Below are 21,942 nucleotides of genomic sequence, written 5' to 3'. Positions count from 1 at the left end.
GTGTTAAACAGAGTCCCTAAATGGACAGCATGATCTAAAGTCTAAACAGATAGACTTGCTATTGTGCCCATTTTACTAAACAGACATTTCATTGTGCACTCTCGTGTGTTTTTTTTCCCAGTAGATGTTTTTTTTTTGTCGGTTTTATGCATTTTCCTAGCAGTAAACCGCCATGGAAAAATCAGAATATGCACAGTAGTATTCGAACTTCAGATTCTTTTAATTTAATTCTCATTCTGTCAATGCAAACCCATGTAATTACTTTGAAATTTCAAGCCATCACATAAATAGTCTATAGTATAATACGAATTAATTCTAAATCAAGCTGGATATCCATCTTTACAGCCGAGAGAGCCTTGAGAATGTGACACAGTGTTAGCAATGCATTAAGCTCTTATAGTTTAATGCAGGGGTCCCCAACCACCGGTTCGCGACCCACTACCGGGCCGCAGCCGTCTGACAGCCGGGCCGCGAGAGAACTGCCGGCAACGGCGACTCACTCAGACTTTTCAGAACGCTTGGCGGGCGGGGCTTTGCAGCGGTGCAGAGAGAGGAGAGAGACCAAGGTGAAAGAGTATTACAACAAAGTATTGTTACGGTCCCGACAGTTTCCCCATATGACACGAGTCTATAGAAATCGCGTTACTACGAAGTACATTTAGCAGATGCTTTCATTACAACGAAGTGACCTTGAAATGCCTGAATGAATCATCTACAGAGCAGTTAGATCTGTGGTCGCAGCTCAGATGTGCACGTTTGCACAACGATCCCCAAACAGAAACATTGTAAAAAAAAAATTCTTTCTTCGAACTTTCCTCGTACTGTTTTTTTTTTTGCTGTTTTTGTTTTCTGTGGTGTTCAGTGATACCTTTTGCTTATTGCTTGTCAACATTTGAAAAACATCCATTGGAATTTAACTCATTGTCACCCTCCTATAGAAACGGCAGACACGAAAAAAACGATAACAGTTTTAACGTTTGTGATGTGCAGTCTGTTGGAATGGCAAATGCAAAGCATATGTCTTTGTTATATGCAAAAAAAGAAGAAAAATCTCAGGTTGCAAACGTATGCGAACTGCTTAATAACTTAATAATAAAAGAAATGTTATGTAAATTGTGTATAAAATTGCCCCCCCCCACACCCCACCCCCGACCGGTCCGTGGAAAAATTTGCATCTAATAAAGTGGTCCTTGCTGTCAAAAAGATTGGGGACCACTGGTTTAATGGACACATACAAAAAAAGCATGTTGAGACTCCTCAGATACATATCCTGTACTGTGAGAGGTACTCCTATAATGCCCTTCCTTGGGTATATTTATATTACTACTTTAAAATCTTTTGCCAATCAAGACAGTCCTGAAGCCAAGGTTACACAGCAGAACACAAAGTTTACAAGTATTGAAATTAATGAAAAAGAAAGCCACACTTCCTATAAAGCAAAACAGAATGCATTATAGTGATCTACTGCTCTATCTCCCCCTACATCTTATGTTTTGATAACGGTTTAAGACTCAAGACACATAAGAGAAGACGAAGCAGTGGCAGATACCTATGATGGACAGGAAGGTCCAGGTGCCATTCTGGAATTCATCCATCTCTCTGTCCAGAAAAAGAATTCGGCACTCGAACCAGCCTTCATCTTCTAAGCGTAGCGCCTCTATACGAAGAGAGGCACTACCTTCAAGGAACACCCTCCCTGCAAAAGAAAGGCAACAATTAAATTTAAGTTCAAATACTATATCCATACACCCACCTAATAAATGACATCATAGCCAATACAATCATGACCCTTCAAATTAATAATGACCGAAACTCTCTCTTTTCTAAAAGGCTCCAATGACAACAGCCTTTCAATAGATAACTATTAGCATTGCGTATTTGTCTGAACTTCTTTTTAGCCCAATAATACAATGACATAATATATTCTTGGTGCTATTTTGAACATCTAGGAAAACTGAGAAGGCACAGAGGCTATAATCTTAAATCAACAAATTATTAACAGTAATATTTAATTAATCAATCCATGCTCTTGTTCCTGCACTGAAAAATGTATTTCTATATTTATATTTTAATATGGTGCACATTTCTATTATTGGAAGTTTAAACTGTACACTCTAAGATATCATTAGCATCTCCTAAAGTACATAATGGCATCTTTGCAGCCTCACATTAATGTAACAACAATCTTGCACAGTACTGTCTATCTTATTGCAATTTATACTTGAAAATCCTCATCGCACATCTAGCCATGTGGAATTTGCAAAACAGTAAAAACGAAGTGTTTATGAAAAACAAAAACATGCAATAATCACATTACCACTACATTCCTCGAATTTTGCAGGAAGTAAAAAAAGTAAATAATCATCCACAATATGCATAAACTAGACAATGGCCAAAAGACACAACTGTAAGCTTACTATCTCAGAACTATGTTGCAAGTAGAAAGAAAACTTTGAGAACAGATTGAAAGAAAAACAACCACTACAGTAAAAACTGTGTCTGTCCTGCCTGGAGAATTTCATGATATACTGTAGCTGAAAGTAGAATGAATGAATGTAAAATATTAATTTCTATATTATAGTGTACTATATCTTTTTAGAGGTGGTTGGGTGAGTAGCACAGCTGTCTCATAAATCAATGTTCCTGGGTTTGAATACCATGTACTGTATAGATAATGATTCTGTGGAGTTGGCGTATTCTTCCTATGTTTGCATGTTTTTTCCCCCTCTTAGTACTCCAGTTTTCCTCCCACATTCAGATGTTCAAGTTAAGTTAAATGGCTATTCCAATAAGCCCCCTGTATGAGTAAGGCAGTTGTCTCACATTTTCTGCTATTATGATGTTATCAATTGTGAAAAATGCAGTGCATTTCTTTGCCCATTTTTAACATAATTTGTCTTTGAATTGTATCTTTCATGGTGAGTACTTTAATTTCAGAAAGCACTTAAATAACAATATACTATTTAAAAAATAAATTACTGAGCACAAACCAATAACACTAAATGCAAAATCTGTCACCGTCTAGAGTGCTCACACTCTTTCTCCATTCACACTCTCACTTGGACGGCTCTTTCATTCACTGCTTTTTATACTTAAGCCTCATAAAATAAATGTCAGACTCTAAAATGTATTAATTAAAACTCTCCATTAGCTAGGTTATGGGTAGGCGTATATATTACTTTTTCATGCTATCCATGGATTATAATAATACAGTCAAACAAATGAGTAAATGGAAAAGTGATTAATTGGTTAGCTTTAAAGCAAATTCATTTCCTTTATGGAAAAGCATAGCAGACCCAAGGGAAATTGACATGCATGTGCCTTCCAAATAAGCTGCCCCTTAACAGCTACCCCAGGCCTATCTAATTTAATCACACATTGTACATAAATATCCATATTTAGCAATGTTTGCGGCTTATTCTACTTTCCAAATGCAGTCTCAACTGTCTGTACCATTGTTAGATGACAGCATATCTGGCAGCAGCACTAGAAGCTAAGTAAAGGTAACCTCTATATATAGTCATATTCATATTTATTTACTATTATTTAAATTCTACCAAATACACATGCTTCATGGATGTTATGGTCACAAACCAATTCTATGAAATAATATCAATTGGTTTTACAATATTTAACTACAAGAGGAAGAAGTGTGCAAATTTCTTTTTCAGAAAGTAAATTCTAAAACATTTAAACGGCCCTACAAAATAATGTGTCTGTATCAAGACCATAAATGACCAATTATGAATCAAAACATACACCGAGAGAAATATGTCATTAGCAGACCATGGGAAGGCTTCTGTATATCACAGTGACCGGACCCCAAAGCAGTGTCATTTGACACACTGTTGTTGATACTTGGACTGGCAAGGTGCAAAACAAGCTGCACATGGTGTGTAAAGGACACCTGCTCAAATATAAATCAGTCTTCAGTTGTTATAGTACTTCTCACAAAGTGCACTTTAACAAGGAATTATACAAAATAAAAGGAATAGACTGCCACCAGGTGTCGAAATATGAAGTGTGTATATTCACATTTTGAACTAAACTGCATTTCATACGAATGGTATAGTTCAGAGTGGCAATGTTGATACAGGGAGATGTTCAGCTCTGCGACTGTTTATGCACATTCTTAAGCCTAAGGTTGACTACTCTAAACTGACTCAATCAAATCCACATGGGACTTTTACCTTTAAAACTGACAACTGTTATCTAAGCGGAACTCACACTAAATTGACACCGCATCACCTCAATAAATATAAAGATTTAGCCAACAACTTCCCATAGTTTCCCATTTCCTTAATAAACTTAAACGATCCAACACACAATTTTTACCCTGTAATACACAACCAACATATTACAGTGTACCATAAGGAGTTACCTGAAACCTTAAGGATAAGTTTGGATATAATTTTCTTACAAATTTATACTCGTGTCTCAAAGATCACCATGCTATTCCCCCATAAATTTTACTTAAATTTACAGGGCAAACTAAAGTAAGCCATGAGTGTAAAACAGTAACTTTGCATACAACAAAGTTAAATGACTAAACTTGTCATTTGATTAATTAATATTTTGGAAATAATTATTATTAAAAGCTTTGAAGTAATAGCTAAAACAGGGAAATGTATACAATGTTGGACACTGTAATTAGCAGCTTATTTTAACCATCAGTTCACTTTAGCACAAAACATGCAGGGGAAAACCTTGCATAGACCCTGGGCAGGCTACCCAACAGTAATACATGAAGATACAGCAGGCAAAGAATATGTTAATAAAAGGATCTCCTTGAAACATCATTATGCATACACATAAGGTTTTAGGTAGCACTGGTACTCATTACATAAAGCAGTTTAAAGTAGTAATCAAATGATCATTTTCTGAGTAAAGGCTGAAGCAGTACACTGATTCAAGGTTTATTTAATAAAAATCATTCAGTAAAATTTTCTCTGGCACACATTTTAAGGAAAGCTTCTGCCGAAAGCAGTCTAGACGTGTTTCGGTTTTGCAGCAGCTCTTTAATCTGAAGGTGGTCCAACCCCTTCATTAACATGCGACTGCAGGTGGGACTCCAGGTGTGAAACTGGAACCTGTCCAGACAAATGCGTGCTGGCAAGACTAACTTCAGTATGAAGGAGCAGCCATAAACAAAGGGACTTGATCTACAGACTTACAAATAACAGTCCCTTTATTTTGAGGTCACTAATATCTATTACCATATCCTGTCGCAAGAAGATTTAAGTGTATGGAGACTTTCTATTAACGTACACTCTCTTATTGCCAACTCCAGTATAAATAAACTTCACTATAGAGAAAACAAACATGTTCTTGCACTTAAGGTTTGATTAAAAAAAATACGACTAATACAGTATTTATCATATGTTTCACTTTCTGGATTCACTCTCTCCTGCTCTGCTATTACACAAAAAAGTAACCAGTGCCAGCACCTTATTTATTAAAAAAAAACCTCTGTTGAATATGGGTTTCATACTAGAGAATGTTTTAACTTCTTGTGCTCCTTTGATTTTGCAAACATGCACTTAAGAGGGAAACTAGCAAACGCAAGGTAGAACTTTAGAGCTTATTGTAAAGTAATGTGAAAAGTAAGCTACCAACAGTGTTTCAGTTCCCCAAAGACATGGAACTTCTCAGCTATAAAGGAAAAAAGCAACAAAACAGAATGTCCACTTAATGTCCAGAACATAATCTGTGTGAAGGACTGAAGTTCAAATGTACAACATTGTACTCATTATAAATGATTACACAGTAAAATATCACTGTATATCAAATATCTAAGAGCCGGCTTGCAAAAATAAGTTTACAAAAGCTACAGGATGAATACATCATTATGTACCTATAATTAAAATCATCCACGTGTGTAGTTCAGAATGACACGGCTACACCAAAAGCAAGGCAGAACTGAGGAGTGTTTTTTGTTTTTTTTGTTAATTTCAAATATAGAATTGTACTGTGCATGACTAGTTTACTCATGTACAGGCTGATATAGACAGGCCCAGATTTAAAATTTACTCTGTGGCCAGGTCAGGTTCATATTCTACCTGCTACTGATAACATGTAACCCAGTACAGTCACATAATCAGCTACTAATACAGCTCGCCAACAAGATGTTATGTTACAAAGGGTAGCTAAATGCCCTATGGCATTACTAACAAAAGCTATCAAAATGAAGCAGCACCAAATATTTAGATACTGTGGATATGAAGTTTCAAGAAGAACAGCCTGAGAAAGGCAACAGGAAACTATCCACAGTATTCTCACAAGTCAAAGAAATGATTTACTCAAATGTCCAGGAACAACATAAACAGGACCTGTATGTTCCATGGTGGTGCGTCTGACAGGGCAGGTATCAAGTTATGAACACGCAAAACCGTACAATGAAATGCTTAGGATTAGTAGATGGAATATAAGAAACCATCTACGACCAGAAAAGCTGGAAAGCATCAAATGTTAAAAGTGGAATAATAGATTGAACATGCAAGAAATGATGAAAGAAAGTTGGAAAGGAAATGAAAAAATTTCAATGATGATTATAAAATCATCTACTCTAAAGGACAAGAATTCCAGAGGGGAGTTACATTAACACTAGGTAAAATTGCAGAATATTATTTCATGAAGATGGAACACAGGTGTGAGAGAGGATGATGGTTCACTTGCAGGCAAAGCCTATAGACTAAGGTGGTAATAGTACATTATATGCAATCAATAGACCAAAATGGACGAAGAACTGGAGGGCTTTAAAGAACAATTTGGGAACGTAACGAAAAAAGGAAAACCGTATGTTATTGTAACGGACAATCGAAACACAGTGATTGGATAAAGAAGAGGCTCTAGAAAAGTAGCAAAATTTGGCCTAGGAGAAAGAAATGACAGAGGAAGAGATGTTGATAGAGTTCTGTAGGAAAAATCCACTCTACCTGATTAATGCATATTGTTTTCAACAAAAAAGAGAGGTCTGGAGACATGAAAGGCTCTAGGTGATATCTGAAGCTTTCAGATTGATTACACCATGGTGCAAGAAAGGCATATGAAGAATACCTGGTCATTGTCTGGTGCAGATGTCAACACAAACTACAACATAATTTCAATGAAAGTAAAGTTAGAGCAGAAGATGATGTAGAAGAGAAAGCAAAAATAACATATAATACATTAAAACTGAAGGGTATACAGTATGGTAAGTTTACTAAAGCTTTAAGAAAAAGCTATTAAGAAATAACAGGAATATAAAGAATATAAATAAGAATAATCTGAAGCGTGAAGTCCTGAAAAATACACAAGAAAACATCAGAAAGGAAAAGAAAACCAAAGAAGGTTTGGGTCACATAGTCAATGTTAAGAAAGGTAGATGACTGAAGAAAGTAGAAAAACCAAAGCACAAAAGAAGACAAAGACAAATAGGAGACATAAATGATAAAAAAGGCAGATGATGTGAGAAAGAGAATTTAACATATTAAAAATGTGTATTATAATAAAATGTTTTTCTCTGTAGCTATTATCTTTTGAATATTACCTCAAATTAAACTAAGCTAAACAGTAAAACAAACTATGAAAAAGTTGCAAAACCACCTGCAACAGTGGTATTACACATTAAATCCTCAAGATTAAAACGTTTACATGTTTGAAGACAACGCACATTGTATGGATTTGATCTGCTTGGCTGTAAAATAGATCCAACTAAAACTCAAAGAAAAAGAAGCAATGGATGAACTTTGCAAAACTCTTATATAGTGTTATGGTGAAATATCAAGATGACAATGTAATTCTAAATCTCTGGCAAGAATTGGAACTAACAGTAGTGAAAACAAAAGTGTGTGCAATAACAATGGAAACCACTGCACTATCTCAGAATGTAAAGTTAGGTTTACCAAAAATCAAAAGGTAAAGAAGTAGACTGGATAAAGAAACCAAATACCTGCAAGCACAACCATGTTCGACAACAACTGGCCATTACCCTAGATGAAAGGAGATCTACCACCAATGTCCTCCCTCCCCCAATCACCGGATTCATAAACACCATCCCCTTTCATAAGAGAACGTCTTCCTCCAGTGAAACCATCTACAAGAAAGGAACCAACTCACTTGGGGACTGCCCAGGACTGGAAGATTCAGTTTGAGCTAAATCACAAGCTAATTTTCCCACCAGAAATTACTAATCCAGTCTTAGGCCAGACCTGATGTTATGATCAACCATGCAAAAGTGCTAGTTTATTGTGGGGTTAACTGTGCCATGCGAGGCAGCAGATGATGAAGCATATGAACATAAAATTCTTAGGTATGCAGAGGTAGCAGGCGTGGCAGAACAACGTGGCTGGCGTACCCAAGTGCTCACATCAGAAATAAGAGTGCAGAGGGGTTGTAGCCACGTCAACAATCAGGATTCTGAAGTGGATGGGAGTATGAGGACAAGCCCTCCGACAAGCCATCAAGCCCCTATCAGGGGCTGCAGAACGAAGCAACAACTGGATTTGGCTGAAGAGAAAGGACCCAGTTGGAATGCAAAATGACAAATAAGGGGTAAAGCAGAGGGGAGTGCACCTGGGATACCATGTGTCGCTGTTGAGCCCTATGGAGGTTTCATGGGCCTATCAAGGAAACACCAATAAAGCAGGGTACCCACCTGATGACCCCAGAGAAGCAATTACCACATTTCCATTCCTGACATCAAGAAAGTGTTGAATATTGGGATTGTAATATCATGTCCTACGAGCTTGACTTCATCAGAAGCATTACATAGTTGGCTACACAACAGAACTGATCAGGAACAGAAGTGTTGTGTAAACAGGGCAAAAAATATAATTGTTAATAATACATTCATGATTAATAAAACACTCTCCCCAACTTATAATCCAAATGTGAGTTTGTTGGGGGGGGGGGGGGGGTCGGGGATTTGAGTTGGGGGGATTGAACAGCCTATCCCAGGGCATCAGTCATTACACAGCACATCTACATGTCATTGGAGATTTGGGAAGAAACCAAACAGACGACCAAGCACTGGATTCAAGCCAAGGTTGTGAGGCAGCAGCACTAAAAGCTGCACTACAGTGTTATGATTGGATAAGATTAAGATAATTATTTCTAAAGTAATGCAGGAACCAAGCCACATGAGATGCACAAACTAGTGTGGTTTCTTTGTGCCAGTCCTATGCCCGGATAAATGGGGAGGGTTACATCAGGAAGGGCATCCAGTGTAAAATTTTTCTAGATCAATATGCGGACGACAATACAGATTTCCATACTGGATCAGTCAAGGCCCGGGTTAACAATGGTCACCACCAGTCCTGTTAAATAACAGTGTGCTGCCGGAACCTGGGCTACTGTTGCCCGAAGAGGAGGGGGAAGGCGTGTCCAGAGGCAGGAGGAAAGAAGAAAGGTAAAGAGAGAGGAAGTAAGGGTAGAAACTTTGAATGTTGGCAGTGTGAGTGGTAAGAGGAGAGAGACAGCAGATGTGATGGAGAGAAGGAAGGTTGAAATATTGTGCATGCAAGAGACTAAAGGGAAGAGAAGTAAGGCCCAGTGGATCGGAGGTGGGTTCAAATTGTTCTATCATGGTGTGGATGGGAGGAGAAATGGGGTAGGGTTATTCTGAAGAAACAGTACGTGAAGTATGTGTTTTAGACGTTAAAAGTGTCAGACAGAGTGATGATTATGAAGCTGGAAATTAAAGGTGTGATGATGAATGTTGTTAGTGCATATGCCCCACAACTTGAGTGTGTGATGAATGAGAAAGAAGATTTCTGGAGTGAGCTGGATGAATTGGTGGAATGTGTAACTAAGGGAGAGAGAGTGGTGATTGGAGCACATTTCGATGAACAAGTTGGTGAAGGGAACAGAGGAGATGTGGAGGTGACGGGTAGATATGGTGTCAAAGACAGGAATGCAATATGTATTTTAAGAAGAAGGAGGAAGACAGGGTGACGTACAAGAGTGGAGGAAGATGCACACAGGTAGATTATATCATATGCAGAAGAGTGAATCTGAAGGAGATTAAAGACTGCAAAGTGGTGGCAGGGGAAAGCGTAGTTAGGCAGCATAGGATGGTGATCTGTAGGATGAATTTTGAGATAAAGAAGAGAAGGAGAGTGAAGGCAGAGCCAAGGATCAAATGGTGGTAGTTGAAAAGGGAAGATTGCAAGGTTGATTTCAGGGAGGAGGTAGGCAGGCACTGGGTGGCAGTGAAGAGTTAACAGACAGCTGGGCAACTACAGCAGAAGTGGTAAGGGTGACAGCAAGAAGAGTGCTTGGTGTGACTTCTGAATAGAGGAAGGAGGACAAGGAAACATGGTGGCGGAATGGTAAAGTACATAAGAGTATACAGAGGAAGAGGTTGGCAAAGAAGAAGTGGGATAGTCAGAGATGCAGAAAGTAGACAGGAGTAGAAGGAGTAAGGTGAAGAAAGAGGTGGTGAAGGCTAAAGAAAAGGCATATCATGAGTTGTACGAGAGGCTGGACACTAAGGAGGGAGAAAATGACCAGTACCGATTAGCTAGACAGAGGGACTGAGCTGGGAAAGATGTGCTTAGAGTGATAAAGGATAAAGATGGAAACATACTGTACTCACAAGCGAGGAAAGGGTGTTGAGCAGATGGAAAGAGTACTTTTAGAGGCTGATGAATGAAGAGAATGAGAGAGAGAGAAGGTTGGATGATGTGGAGATAGTGAATCAGGAAGTGCAACAGATTAGCAAAGAGGAAGAGCATGAATAATGGAAAGGCTGTTGGTCCAGATGACGTACCAGTAGAAGCATGGACGTGTTTAGGAGAGATGGCAGTGGAGTTTTTAACCAGACTGTTTAATAGATTCTTGGAAAGTGAGAGAATGCCTGAGGAGTGAAAAAAAAGTGTACTGGTACCGCTTTTTAAGAATAAGGGGGATGTGCAGAACTGTAGCAAATTGATGGGCCACAGCATTAAATTATGGGAAAGAGTAGTGGACGCTAGGTGAAGAAGGGATGTAATGATTAGCGAGAACACTATGGTTTTATGCCAGGAAAGAGCACCACAGATGTGATGTTTGTTCCGAGGGTGCTGATGGAGAAGTATAGAGAAGGCCAGAAGGAGTTGCATGGCGTCTTTGTGGATCTGGAGAAAGCATATGGCAGGGTGCATAGAGAGGGATTGTGGTATTGTATGAGGAAGTGGAGAGTGGCAGAGAAGTATGTAAGAATGTTACAGGATATATACAAGGGATGTGGGACAGTGGTGAGGTCTGCTGTAGAAGTGACAGATGCATTCATGTTGGAGGTAGGATTACATCAGGGATCATCTCTGAGCCCCTTCTTTTCTGCAATGGTGATGGACAGGTTGACAGACAAGATTAGACAGGAGTCCCCGTGGACTATGATGATTGCTGATGGCATTGTGATCTGTAGCAAGAGTAGGGAGAAGGTTGAGGAGACCTTTGAGAGGTGGAAACATAGAGAGATGAGGAATGAAGGTCAGTAAGAACAAGACAGAATACATGTGTGTAAATGGGAGCGAGATCAGAGGAGTAGTTTGGATCCAGAGAGTAGAGTTGGCAAAGGTGTATAAGTTTAAATACCTGGGATCAACAGTACAGTCTAATGGGGAGTGTGGAAGAGAGGTGAAGAAGAGAGTGTAGGCAGGGTGGAGTGGGTAGAGAAGAGTGTCAGGAGTGATTTATGACAGATGGGTATCAGCAAATGTGAAAGGGAAAGTCTACAGGACGGTAGTGAGACCAGTTATGCTATATGGGTTGGAGACGGTGGCACTGACCAAAAAACAGGTGTCAGAGCTGGAGGTGGCAGAGATGAAGATGATTAAGATTTGCATTGGGTTTGACAAGGATGGACAGGATTAGAAATGAGTACATTAGAGGAACAGCTCAGGTTGGTTGGTTTGGAGACAAAGTCAGAGAAACAAGATTGCATTGGTTTGGACATGTGCAGAAGAGAGATGCTGGATATATTGGGGAAAGAGTGCTAAGGATGGAGCTGCCACGTAAGAGAAAAAGAGGAAGGCCTTAGAGGAGTTTTATGGATGTGTCGAGAGAAGACATGCAGGTGGTGGGTGTAATAGAGCAAGAAGCAGAGGACAGGACTGGAGGATATGGAAAAAGATGACCTGCTGTGCCGACCCCTAAAGAAGAAGAAGCCAAGCCGTCAAAGGGACGGCCTGCAAGCCAAAACAATAGTGAAGGCTTCAACACCATCCTCGGAATTTTGAGGAAATATTTCATGACTACCTTAGAAGCACTATAATAATTTTCATCTGTTTACAGGCTCAGTACCGTAATTACTGTTGCTCCACCAACAGTTATGGAAACAGTAAAAACATAACTAACAGCTCAGAGCTACCACCACAAATGCAAAGCAAATCATGCCTGAAACACCTCACTTTCTGTAGTTACATTAGTTTGTGTATCATGATGAGTACAGTACAGTACAAGATTTTAGAAATCAAGTCATTGACACTATCCACAGAGAGAAAATTGATTAACAATGTGAATGTCCAATCTCTCCTCATCTCCAAAACAGTGCTTATGTCATAGGAAACATAAAAGTCAACTTACCTGCTTCGAAAGGCAGTGCAAGCAATTTTTTTATTTGAATCTCAAATTCAAACTGGGTGCCTTTAATTTACCAATATTATCAACCTGCCTCTAAGAATGAGAAGAAGTTGTCCTAAACAATATTTTTAAGTCTCCAGACAATAAGAACTGAAAAACACGAGTATAAAAGCTTTGCTACTGTTTAGAATATTTTGGACAAATCACCTGGCAAGTACATAAAACCTAACCTGAACTATACCAGGCATGTGAATACTGCTCAAACTTTCTTCTCAAGTAAATGTCTTCTACCTTTGTGTATTTACTATACTGTACTTTCATACTCCAGAAACATATGCACAGTACATAGCTGGGGTTGCCAACAAACATCCAAGTCACATAAAAAGCCAAAGAATATGAAGGTTCATCAAAACACATACAAGTCTGTACTATCTAACTTAGTCACAAACACTTCCTGGAGTTATTTCATTTGGGTGGAGAGCAGTCAGGCAGGAGTTACTTCATTTACCTCTACCACCACATATGGCTTACACTGTGAATTAATATGAAAATTTTGTGTAGGCAGAAATAGCACAGTCCCCTTAACACGCTTCCTAAATGCACCCCCAGTATGAATGGCAGCAGGATGTTGGTTTAACTACTTATCTAAACAATGGCACAGGCACCTCTCTCCTCCAAACTATATGAATTAACAGTAGTGTGAACTGTTAAGAGGCAAAGGGGCTGCCATGCACTGAGACAAAAGCTCAGAATTTAAGCATTTCATCCTCTACGATCTGAACCTGATGTGGTGATGCACATACTAAGACTGGAGCTTTGAATTGCTGGGCAACCTTCAACAGAAGGGGAAGAATGTATCAGTGTTGAGATGGCCAGCATATAGGAAACAGTCAAAACATGAGGAACAGCAGGGAAATCTCTCTCACTGTCAATATATATGTACACACACACACACACACACACACACACACACACACACACACAGTATAGGTTACACCTCAAAGTTCCATTTTGTTTATATATTCTTATTATCGCCAATTTACTTTTTACATTAATTATGACTAAGCTGCTACCTTTAGTTCATCATTCACCCACTATATTTCAAAACTGCTAAATAATGTTTGATGTTCTTCTAATTTTTATGTCTATTCACCTTGCCTGAAGAAGGGGCCTGAGTTGCCTTGAAAGCTTGCATACAGTAATCATTTTAATTAGCCAATAAAAAGTGTCATTTTGCTTAATTACTCATTATGTCTATACAGTATTATACTTTACATCAGCTTTCTTGCCAAGTCTAAGTTACTACAAGTTTTTGATATCACTTAAATGTTTATCCATTAGTGTTTTTGGACAGGCCTCTAAAACACAGTCTGGAGTCAAACACAGAGAAAAGAAAACTGCTCACGAGCACTGTAGTGCACCTTGTTTCATATTACAGTATAAGAATGCCATAGCTTTCCGGTAAATCCTCTGAAACACAGCGATGATCAAACAGGCAAAGAAAGGTCTAATGTGACATCTTGTGTGCCAATATTTTGTCATTATTAAGTCACAAATTACAGTTACTAAATGCCAACTTCAGTTCTGTTGCTCTCTAGCTTCTTTGTAGATCTGTGTCTATTTTCTGCTTCACAAATTTACTAAACAATGAAAGCTGTATATACTGCCACTACTCTTTAATAAGCTCCGGTTCATCAACTGTATTAATAAAGCATGTACCATTCAAACCAGATTTCATTTATTAATTTTCCTAAAAAAAAAAGCAAAGTTCAGTTTTTTATATATTATTTCACTTTGTAAATCCACTACTTCCATTACTGAGTGTCAGACTGAAACATACTTGGATAGCATTGGGCACAAAGTAGGAAGCAACTCAGCAAAAGGCATCATCGGTTCACTGTGGGGTACACACAAATAGACACTCAATTTAAGAGTTACCAGTCAAACAAACAAATACATTTATGGAGTGTACAAGAAAACCCACACATATCCTGACACAATGTGCAAACTACACAGGAACAGTGGCATTGATGAGATTCAAGCCCAGCCTCCAGGAGCGAGATAGTAGCACTAACCCCTCTAACACGCAAGTGCCTCCCTTCTTGTTACTATATATTAAAATCTACTGGACAGCAAAGATAACTCATAAAATCTAATACTGGCTGCAAAATATATGATTAGACTTTATCATACTGACCAAAGATAAAACATGTCAACATAGAGTTCTTCTGAGATGGAATGGATGTATAGTAATATCAGTTCCTTGTGTTTCTATCAAAACACTGGTGCATGTGCACTCATGCACAACATGCATTAGAAAACAAACAGACTGAAGCTGCTGTTCTTGAGTATAATTTATGATAAGGCACCACCTTGGTTAAATTGTTCACGGCAAAAAAAACATTTTATGCAATCCTAATTTCACTTAAGGGCAAAGTTCAAAATAAGGCATTTGAGGAAAATAGCTGGAATAAACCTATGAGGCACGAACATTCTAAAAGCTGAAAAAGTTCAAACAAAGAGAAATAATCAGGCAATACGTTTTTGTGATTTTTCTAATAAACAGAAATCCAAGTGTGGCGTAATTATCACTTTTTGTCATTCCCTTAGGGGGAAACAGGTACCCTAATAAAGTGTCAAGCAGTGTTTATTTGCATTTATCACATTGTAGATGCTATGAAGAAAGATTTATCCAGACATGATCTTGCCTGAAGAAGGGGCCTGAGTTGCCTCGAAAGCTTGCATATTGTAATCTTTTTAGTTAGCCAATAAAAGGTGTCATTTTGCTTGGCTTTTCTCTACATCCAGACTATAATAAAAGAAAAAAGAACTAATGTACTAATATTGTAAGTAAACATTTTTATTGAGTTAGCAAAGGTCAGGACTAACATAAATTAGCTAAAGGTGATGTAGGTGAAAGGTAACACCATACTGAAAAATAATTCAAACAAACAATAAACTTGATAGTAAGCCATTATCTTAATTTTTAATATTGCATCTTTAGAGATCACTCAGTTATAAAGCAAATTTCCCTTCCCCTCACAAAACATTTTATAACTTACCTATGATTTCCTTTGTAGAGAAACCCTTTAGTGTGATAGTTCTCATTAAAGATTGATCATTTACTTCAAAAATCATGTTGAAAGAAAAATTAAATTAGTGTTTGATATTAAATCTTGGTTGTTGTAGCAGGCTTCTATCTTCATTTGTGTGTTTTATTATCATGTTATTCCTTTACCTCAATTACATGATCATGAATAATGGAAGTAAAAACTTGCCAGTTCAGCTCATTAATCTTTGCTAGGCTAAACTACAGGTTTCTTCTTCTGTGTTAGATGATAACAGTTTCTGCACCACTACATTAAAGACATTACAGAACAAAAATAAGTTTCCCTGTAGGAGAGAAGTACTCGAGGTACAAGCCCGTTAGGACACACACACAGTGCATGCAGATAGAGAAATATCTACTTATTAATAAGGAGCACTGATGCCTCAGATCAGAGTTAGAAAGTTCTCCCAGGGTTTCTTACCACGTTCCATTGACACTTATTAAATGCCATAATGATGATGCGTCATGTCTTGTTATTACCTTTGTAAATTATAAAATATATGTTCACATTCACATTTCTTTTGAATTGTAATAATTTGACAATGAACATGGCTATTATTCAGTGCCTTAGAACATTGTGATAATTATATAATTTACCTTTAAATACAATTTAAATAGTCTCAAGAGGTGTGGCTGTATCTTTCCATTGTAATATTAAGGTGAACATGTATTTGCTTTGTTCATTCCCTCAGCGTATGCTAGAATTTACTTTGCTTCCCTCCTGTTTGTGGATGTAAAGAATACAAGGTTACAAATATGCAGTGCTTTCTATGTATTTTACATAATGCAAAACGTGATTGCAAACCCTACAGGATCTTTGTGCTCGTCAACTGAGATCATAATAAGCAAGTGGCACAGGCATACTAGCTGTTGATAACAGAGAGATGTTATACAGAAGTGTGGAGAGATAATGACTTAGTCATTATTCTTAGCCCAAGATATATGAACAATGGAATTTCTTTCTAAATTCTAATAGCATTTGAAATAAACTTAAGTTGTATCACCAGGTCTTCAGGCTATATGTACTAATGGTTTCCATTTCTCAGCCACAAGTGGAATATTCCATTAGTATAGGGACTCTGGTCCAACAGACTAGTTTACATACACTTCATACTCCTGAGATTTTGGATCCCATTCAGTATACAGCAAGATCCCTACATACAAACGAGCTCTGTTCCAAGAGCACATTCACAAGTCCACTTTGTTCTTAAGTCCAGCAAAGTTAGCCTAGGCACCCAACAAACACAATGTAACCCTCAACTCCTATAGAAAACATGTACAGGTACAGCTATTTGTATATAAGAAAATGCTTTTAAAAGTAAATATTTGTATTCTATTACATATTTCTTGTGTATTTTAATAATAAGCAACATAAAGTTAACTTTTGTTTCCATTGTTTTCCCTTAGCTGATATTGCTGTTTACGTTCTCAGGTAGCGTACGTATGAAGACCTAACCTACCTCCCCTTAAATCCTATAGAAAACATGTTTGTACTGTACAGAACACAAGAAAGTGCTTTTAAAAGTTAATACCTGTATTTTTTGGTACAGATTTATAGTGCATTTTAACAACAAACAACTGAAAGTTATTTTTTATTCCCATTGTTTTCCACCATCTCATCTTAGTACGGTAGACTCGCTTACCACTAGCGAATGAGCCTACATGATTGTCTTCAAATCCACTTCCTGCTGCCACACACAAAGTGAGCAATTAAATGGCATCATCACTCAACTGCCCATCACTTAATATTTATGCCCGATAAAAGTGAAGATTCATGGAAGGTTTTGAAGACAGAACAAAAAAGCATTACAAAAAAAGTACTTCCGGCACTAACTCAAGTTTGAATGTATCAAAATAAAAACCCTCACTAAGCCTGCGGTACTCCTTATGGGATTCTCATATCCGAGGAGAATACCTTAGAGCAGATTAGGACAAATCGACAAGAACAAGCTGTTCATGAGATCTGACCAAAGGTCCCTACTGTGCCTACACTCCACCATACTACCTGTTTTTGTACGGCATGATAAAGTGGTTCTATGAGTGAAGGAAAACTTACCCTTAATGTGTTTACAACTGAATCCCTGTGTTCATGTTGAACACACTTAATGCCAGACATGTTGGGCTTGAAATAAACTGCATTAACTCAACATAAACAGAGACACAGTCAAAAAAAAGCACAAGTTGTAGAGGATGCACTCACATGACTGTAAACAATAATAGCATGGGTTTTTCACTCTGCCTAGTGCCAGGCAACCTAACTAACTTACACGATGCTGCAAAATTTGAAGTTACGCTACAATTTTCAATTTTTCGCTTGTTTAAACAATTTTTAATTTATTGGACGTGCACATTTACATCTTTGAAAGTTCGCAACTTGAATATGTATATGTAGGGGTTACTGTGTAAGGAATAATTTTCAGTTTAAGTCTTTACAGTCTTATTACAGCACTGCTCATAAGAAATATGAATAACCACCACATCAACACTAACAAAGATAGTCCAACAACACTCACTGACATCTGAATGTAAAACTATAGTCCCTATAACACACTCCTTAAGTGTTTAAAATATTATAATGGACTGAATACAACCAGCTGCATCAGCATGCTGTCTTTCTAGGTTATTTGATTTGACAGAATAATCTCATGTCCCACACCAATACTGAAGACACCTAGCTCTACTGAAAAATTATTGCTAGATGCACATGAAAAAGCAGACTGCCTGCCCTTTGTACAACTTTGTCTAATTCAAGATATGTGAAACTAAGTTACTTACAGGGATCATTTGGATAACACAAGAAGCTTGACTCCTTCTCAATAAACCTTAGCTCTTGTAAAACAATATCCATGCACAGAATAATTTTGGATTTTACACATCAACCAACAAAACCTGTCTAGGATAGCATTAAGCTTGCTTTCACATTATGTGCAGTCATGACGTTATTTTTGCTCCTCAATGCTATACTCATCTGGGTGATGTTAAAGGGTAGAATCAAGGCCTCTCAGCTTGTCATCTGTCATTATGATGGTATCTGAAAGAGTGAAAGCCAATTTCCTGTGTAACATTCACTTGGACTCATACCAGTTTCAACTAAACCCAATCAGTGGAGGTCACAGTGTCCCTGGGACTTCATGACATTCTTTAGTACGTAGAATCACTGAGCAGATAGATTCACATCCTCTTTTTATTGAGTGTAACAAGGTGGGTCAAAAAAGTATGGTCAACCTTCCCCATTACTATGGGGTATGGCAATATTTCTGCTGAGGCTAAGAAGCAGCTAGAGAGAAACGTAGATTCAATCTATTCTTCATGACTAAAAGTGTTTTTTTTAGTAATCAAATTGTTTAGAAAATAATTACATAGAGATAAATTTGACAATAAGAATAGCTAAAAGGGAAAAATAAGCCTAAACAATTACAAATTTTAAGAATATTAAGAAACACACTTTAATTTTTTCTTGATTATCATGGTCATATTTTTCTAGTTAATAGTTAATGAGTTAATAGTTTGGTAGATGAATTAATTATTCCAGCAGCTGAGGCAACAAGGTAAAGTCAGATTTAAAAATGAAGAACTCCAATACTGAAAATATACAGGTGATTAGGAGTTTGGCTGAAATACTACATAAAGAAAAAGAATAAACCAAAGAGAGAATGAAAAATTAGACATTTCCATAAGGAGAAATACATGAGGTGTGAATATACAGTACATGACATTGACAATAACAAGGAAAGAAAGCACTAAGAGATACTGTAGTGCCAAAACATATGTATGAATGTGCCTATGACGTGTAAGAGCCATTTGCTAGTTATTTAAGTTAAATTAAATGTTTGCCTATATATTAGTGCATAGTCTGTGGGAGGTTCTTATAACTCCCACAAGCTGAATTGAACTAGCATATTCTAACTATTTAATGTCTCTCTTGACTACAGATTAGTCTGTTAGTGACCTGCCTTGTTGTGAGTAAGGCATGGAGGGCACACAGTTTCAAACCGTACCTTAAGGTGTCCAATAGAATTTAACGCAATGTGCTCTATTGAACGCGCAGAGCCGTACATTTAGAGCATACTGAAGGCGAAGTAAGGCATCTTTTAGTATAGAATATAACTGAAATTTAACAAGAAAAGGCTAAGTTTAGAGAAGAGACATTTTTTCTTTTTTTTGTTTTTTATTCTACGTGTGTAACAACTTTTTTTCTTTAATCTTGTGTGAACTGTTTGCTTTGGATTTTCAATAAATCTTTTAAAACAAACTTTTGGACTGAGAGATTTCTTTCGGCATGCGTTTGACCCATGCTTGATCCTGTCTTACCTACCAGCAGCTAAAACATCCATGTCACAAAATGGACATTGTTGACTCGGGACTACGCCCAAAGAAAAGTATTTTCTATATGTAAAATAAAAGTGACACATCATTTGAAACTTGCTAAATTGATACTTATAATTTTTAGAATATTAGGAGGCAAGCCTGGTTGTAATTCAAATTGACATAAGGTAAATTTTAATTAAAAATTAAGTTACTAAAAAGAGGGGACTGGTTAACACAATTAGACTTGCAGTTAAGGCGTTTTTCAATCGGCTGCCAAATCTGTATGGTACAGGAAATATTTCAACCAAATTTAAGTTTTGCACATCTCTGGGTGGAATTGGCAAATATCTTGAAAGAGTATGTGGTACAACATGGGGTAATTCAGTAGGCATCCAAATAGGTTGTAGAGAGGGATGAAACTATGATTTTAACAGATTGAGAATCAAGGCCCAGTGGTAAAATTTGATTCCCTCAGAAATGATAGACTGGGCTTTGGACAATAGGATACTGGAGGAGCAAGAGAAATCATAGAGCTAATGAAACTGACATGGGGTGCAATGTTCATATTGACAGACACAACATGTGCTTGAAGAGAAAGGTGTATTTTGGACCTGTTGACTTCTTTGAGAGCGATAATTGTAAGATGCAAATGAATTTAAATTTGGGAAAATGGCAACTCCTAGTTAACAAAATGGCAGGGCTATGCAGATGTCAGAGGGAAGGTCAATTGGCCTACATAAATTATTAAGAGGCAGTAAAGCAGATTTACACAAATTGATCTTGTAGACTAAACCTGCGCTGAAATCTATTAAACAGGTGAAAGACTGATGATATGTCTAATGTCAGTCAGTCAGTCATTATCCAACCCGCTATATCCTAACACAGGGGGTCTGTGGAGCCAATCCCAGCCAACACAGGGCGCAAGGCAGGAACAAATCCCGGGCAGGGTGCCAGCCCACCGCACACGCACACACCCACCCACCCTAGTGACAATTTAGGATCGCCAATGCACCTAACCAGCATGTCTTTGGACTGTGAGAAACCGGAGCACCTGGAGGAAACCCATGCAGACACGCAGGGAGGACCAGGGAAGTAAGCCCAAGTCTGCGAGGCAGCAGTGCTACCACTGCGCCACCGTGCCATTCCTATATCTAATGTAAAAATTAAATAATATTGTCTACCTATAGAAAAACAGAGATGGAAATTGCATATTGTAATAGCTGTGATATCACTTTAAGAAAGCATTGCAATTACCAAGAGAAAGAACAAACAAAAGGGAAAACAAAAGCCAGCACTGATGAGAGCGTCTTGCCATAGACAAAGGAAGAATCTTAGAATTGAGAAGGAGGACTACTATACTGTAGGTGTGGAATATAAGGTCTGGATCATGCTAATAAATGTTTCACCAAAACCCATTTGCTGTAGGACTATCCAAAGTTTGATCTGTCGAAAGTTTTCTCAGCATCAATTCCAGGCTGAAAGTTAAAGTCAATAACATCTCATATGACTTTAAATTTACATATCGTTTTATTAACTCTCCTGTCTGGTTTAGATCTAGCAAGATTAGAACTATCAGATTTCATAAGAATATTTACTCCTTAGTTATGAATTGCATAAATGTAACATGTTGAACTTCCACATAATCATCAAATAATAAATGCTCTAGTAAACCGCTTTGCTCGCCAACCCCCGTAATTGGTTTTCCGGATACACACTTTTGAGATTGTTTTTTCTTTGAATTGTTGCTATTTCATTAGTTTCACTTTTATTTCAGAACTTCTGTAAAAACAATATTTGTAATCTTGCGAGTCCCAATATGCTGAATCTTTTTAATGAGGTCAGAACAGGTTTCTCTGTTTGGAATTTCAGCACAGACAAAACGATCTACATCATCAGCAGTTAATAATTTTTTTTTTTTTTTACAAAGTAACAAAGTAAGTAGAGTTCTGCATTGGACTCCTGTCTGTAAAGTCGTGCTATTT

General features: G+C 37.6%; 1 protein-coding gene across 4 annotated transcripts in view; it reads right to left on the bottom strand.

The window, feature by feature from the left end:
- The window catches only part of igsf9b (immunoglobulin superfamily, member 9b), a 164,580-nt gene that overhangs the window by 69,775 nt on the left and 72,863 nt on the right, over nt 1–21,942 (bottom strand). For all 4 annotated transcript variants that reach the window (XM_051923298.1, XM_051923299.1, XM_051923297.1 and 1 more), the window contains exon 4: nt 1,550–1,696. In XM_051923298.1, coding sequence (XP_051779258.1) covers nt 1,550–1,696 — 147 coding nt within the window. The remainder of the gene's footprint in view (nt 1–1,549; nt 1,697–21,942) is intronic.

The sequence above is a fragment of the Erpetoichthys calabaricus genome, chromosome 1 (assembly GCF_900747795.2).
Source record: "Erpetoichthys calabaricus chromosome 1, fErpCal1.3, whole genome shotgun sequence".
NCBI lineage: Eukaryota > Metazoa > Chordata > Cladistia > Polypteriformes > Polypteridae > Erpetoichthys > Erpetoichthys calabaricus.
Note: the sequence above shows the minus strand (reverse complement) of the source record. Positions and strands in the feature narration are given on the sequence as shown.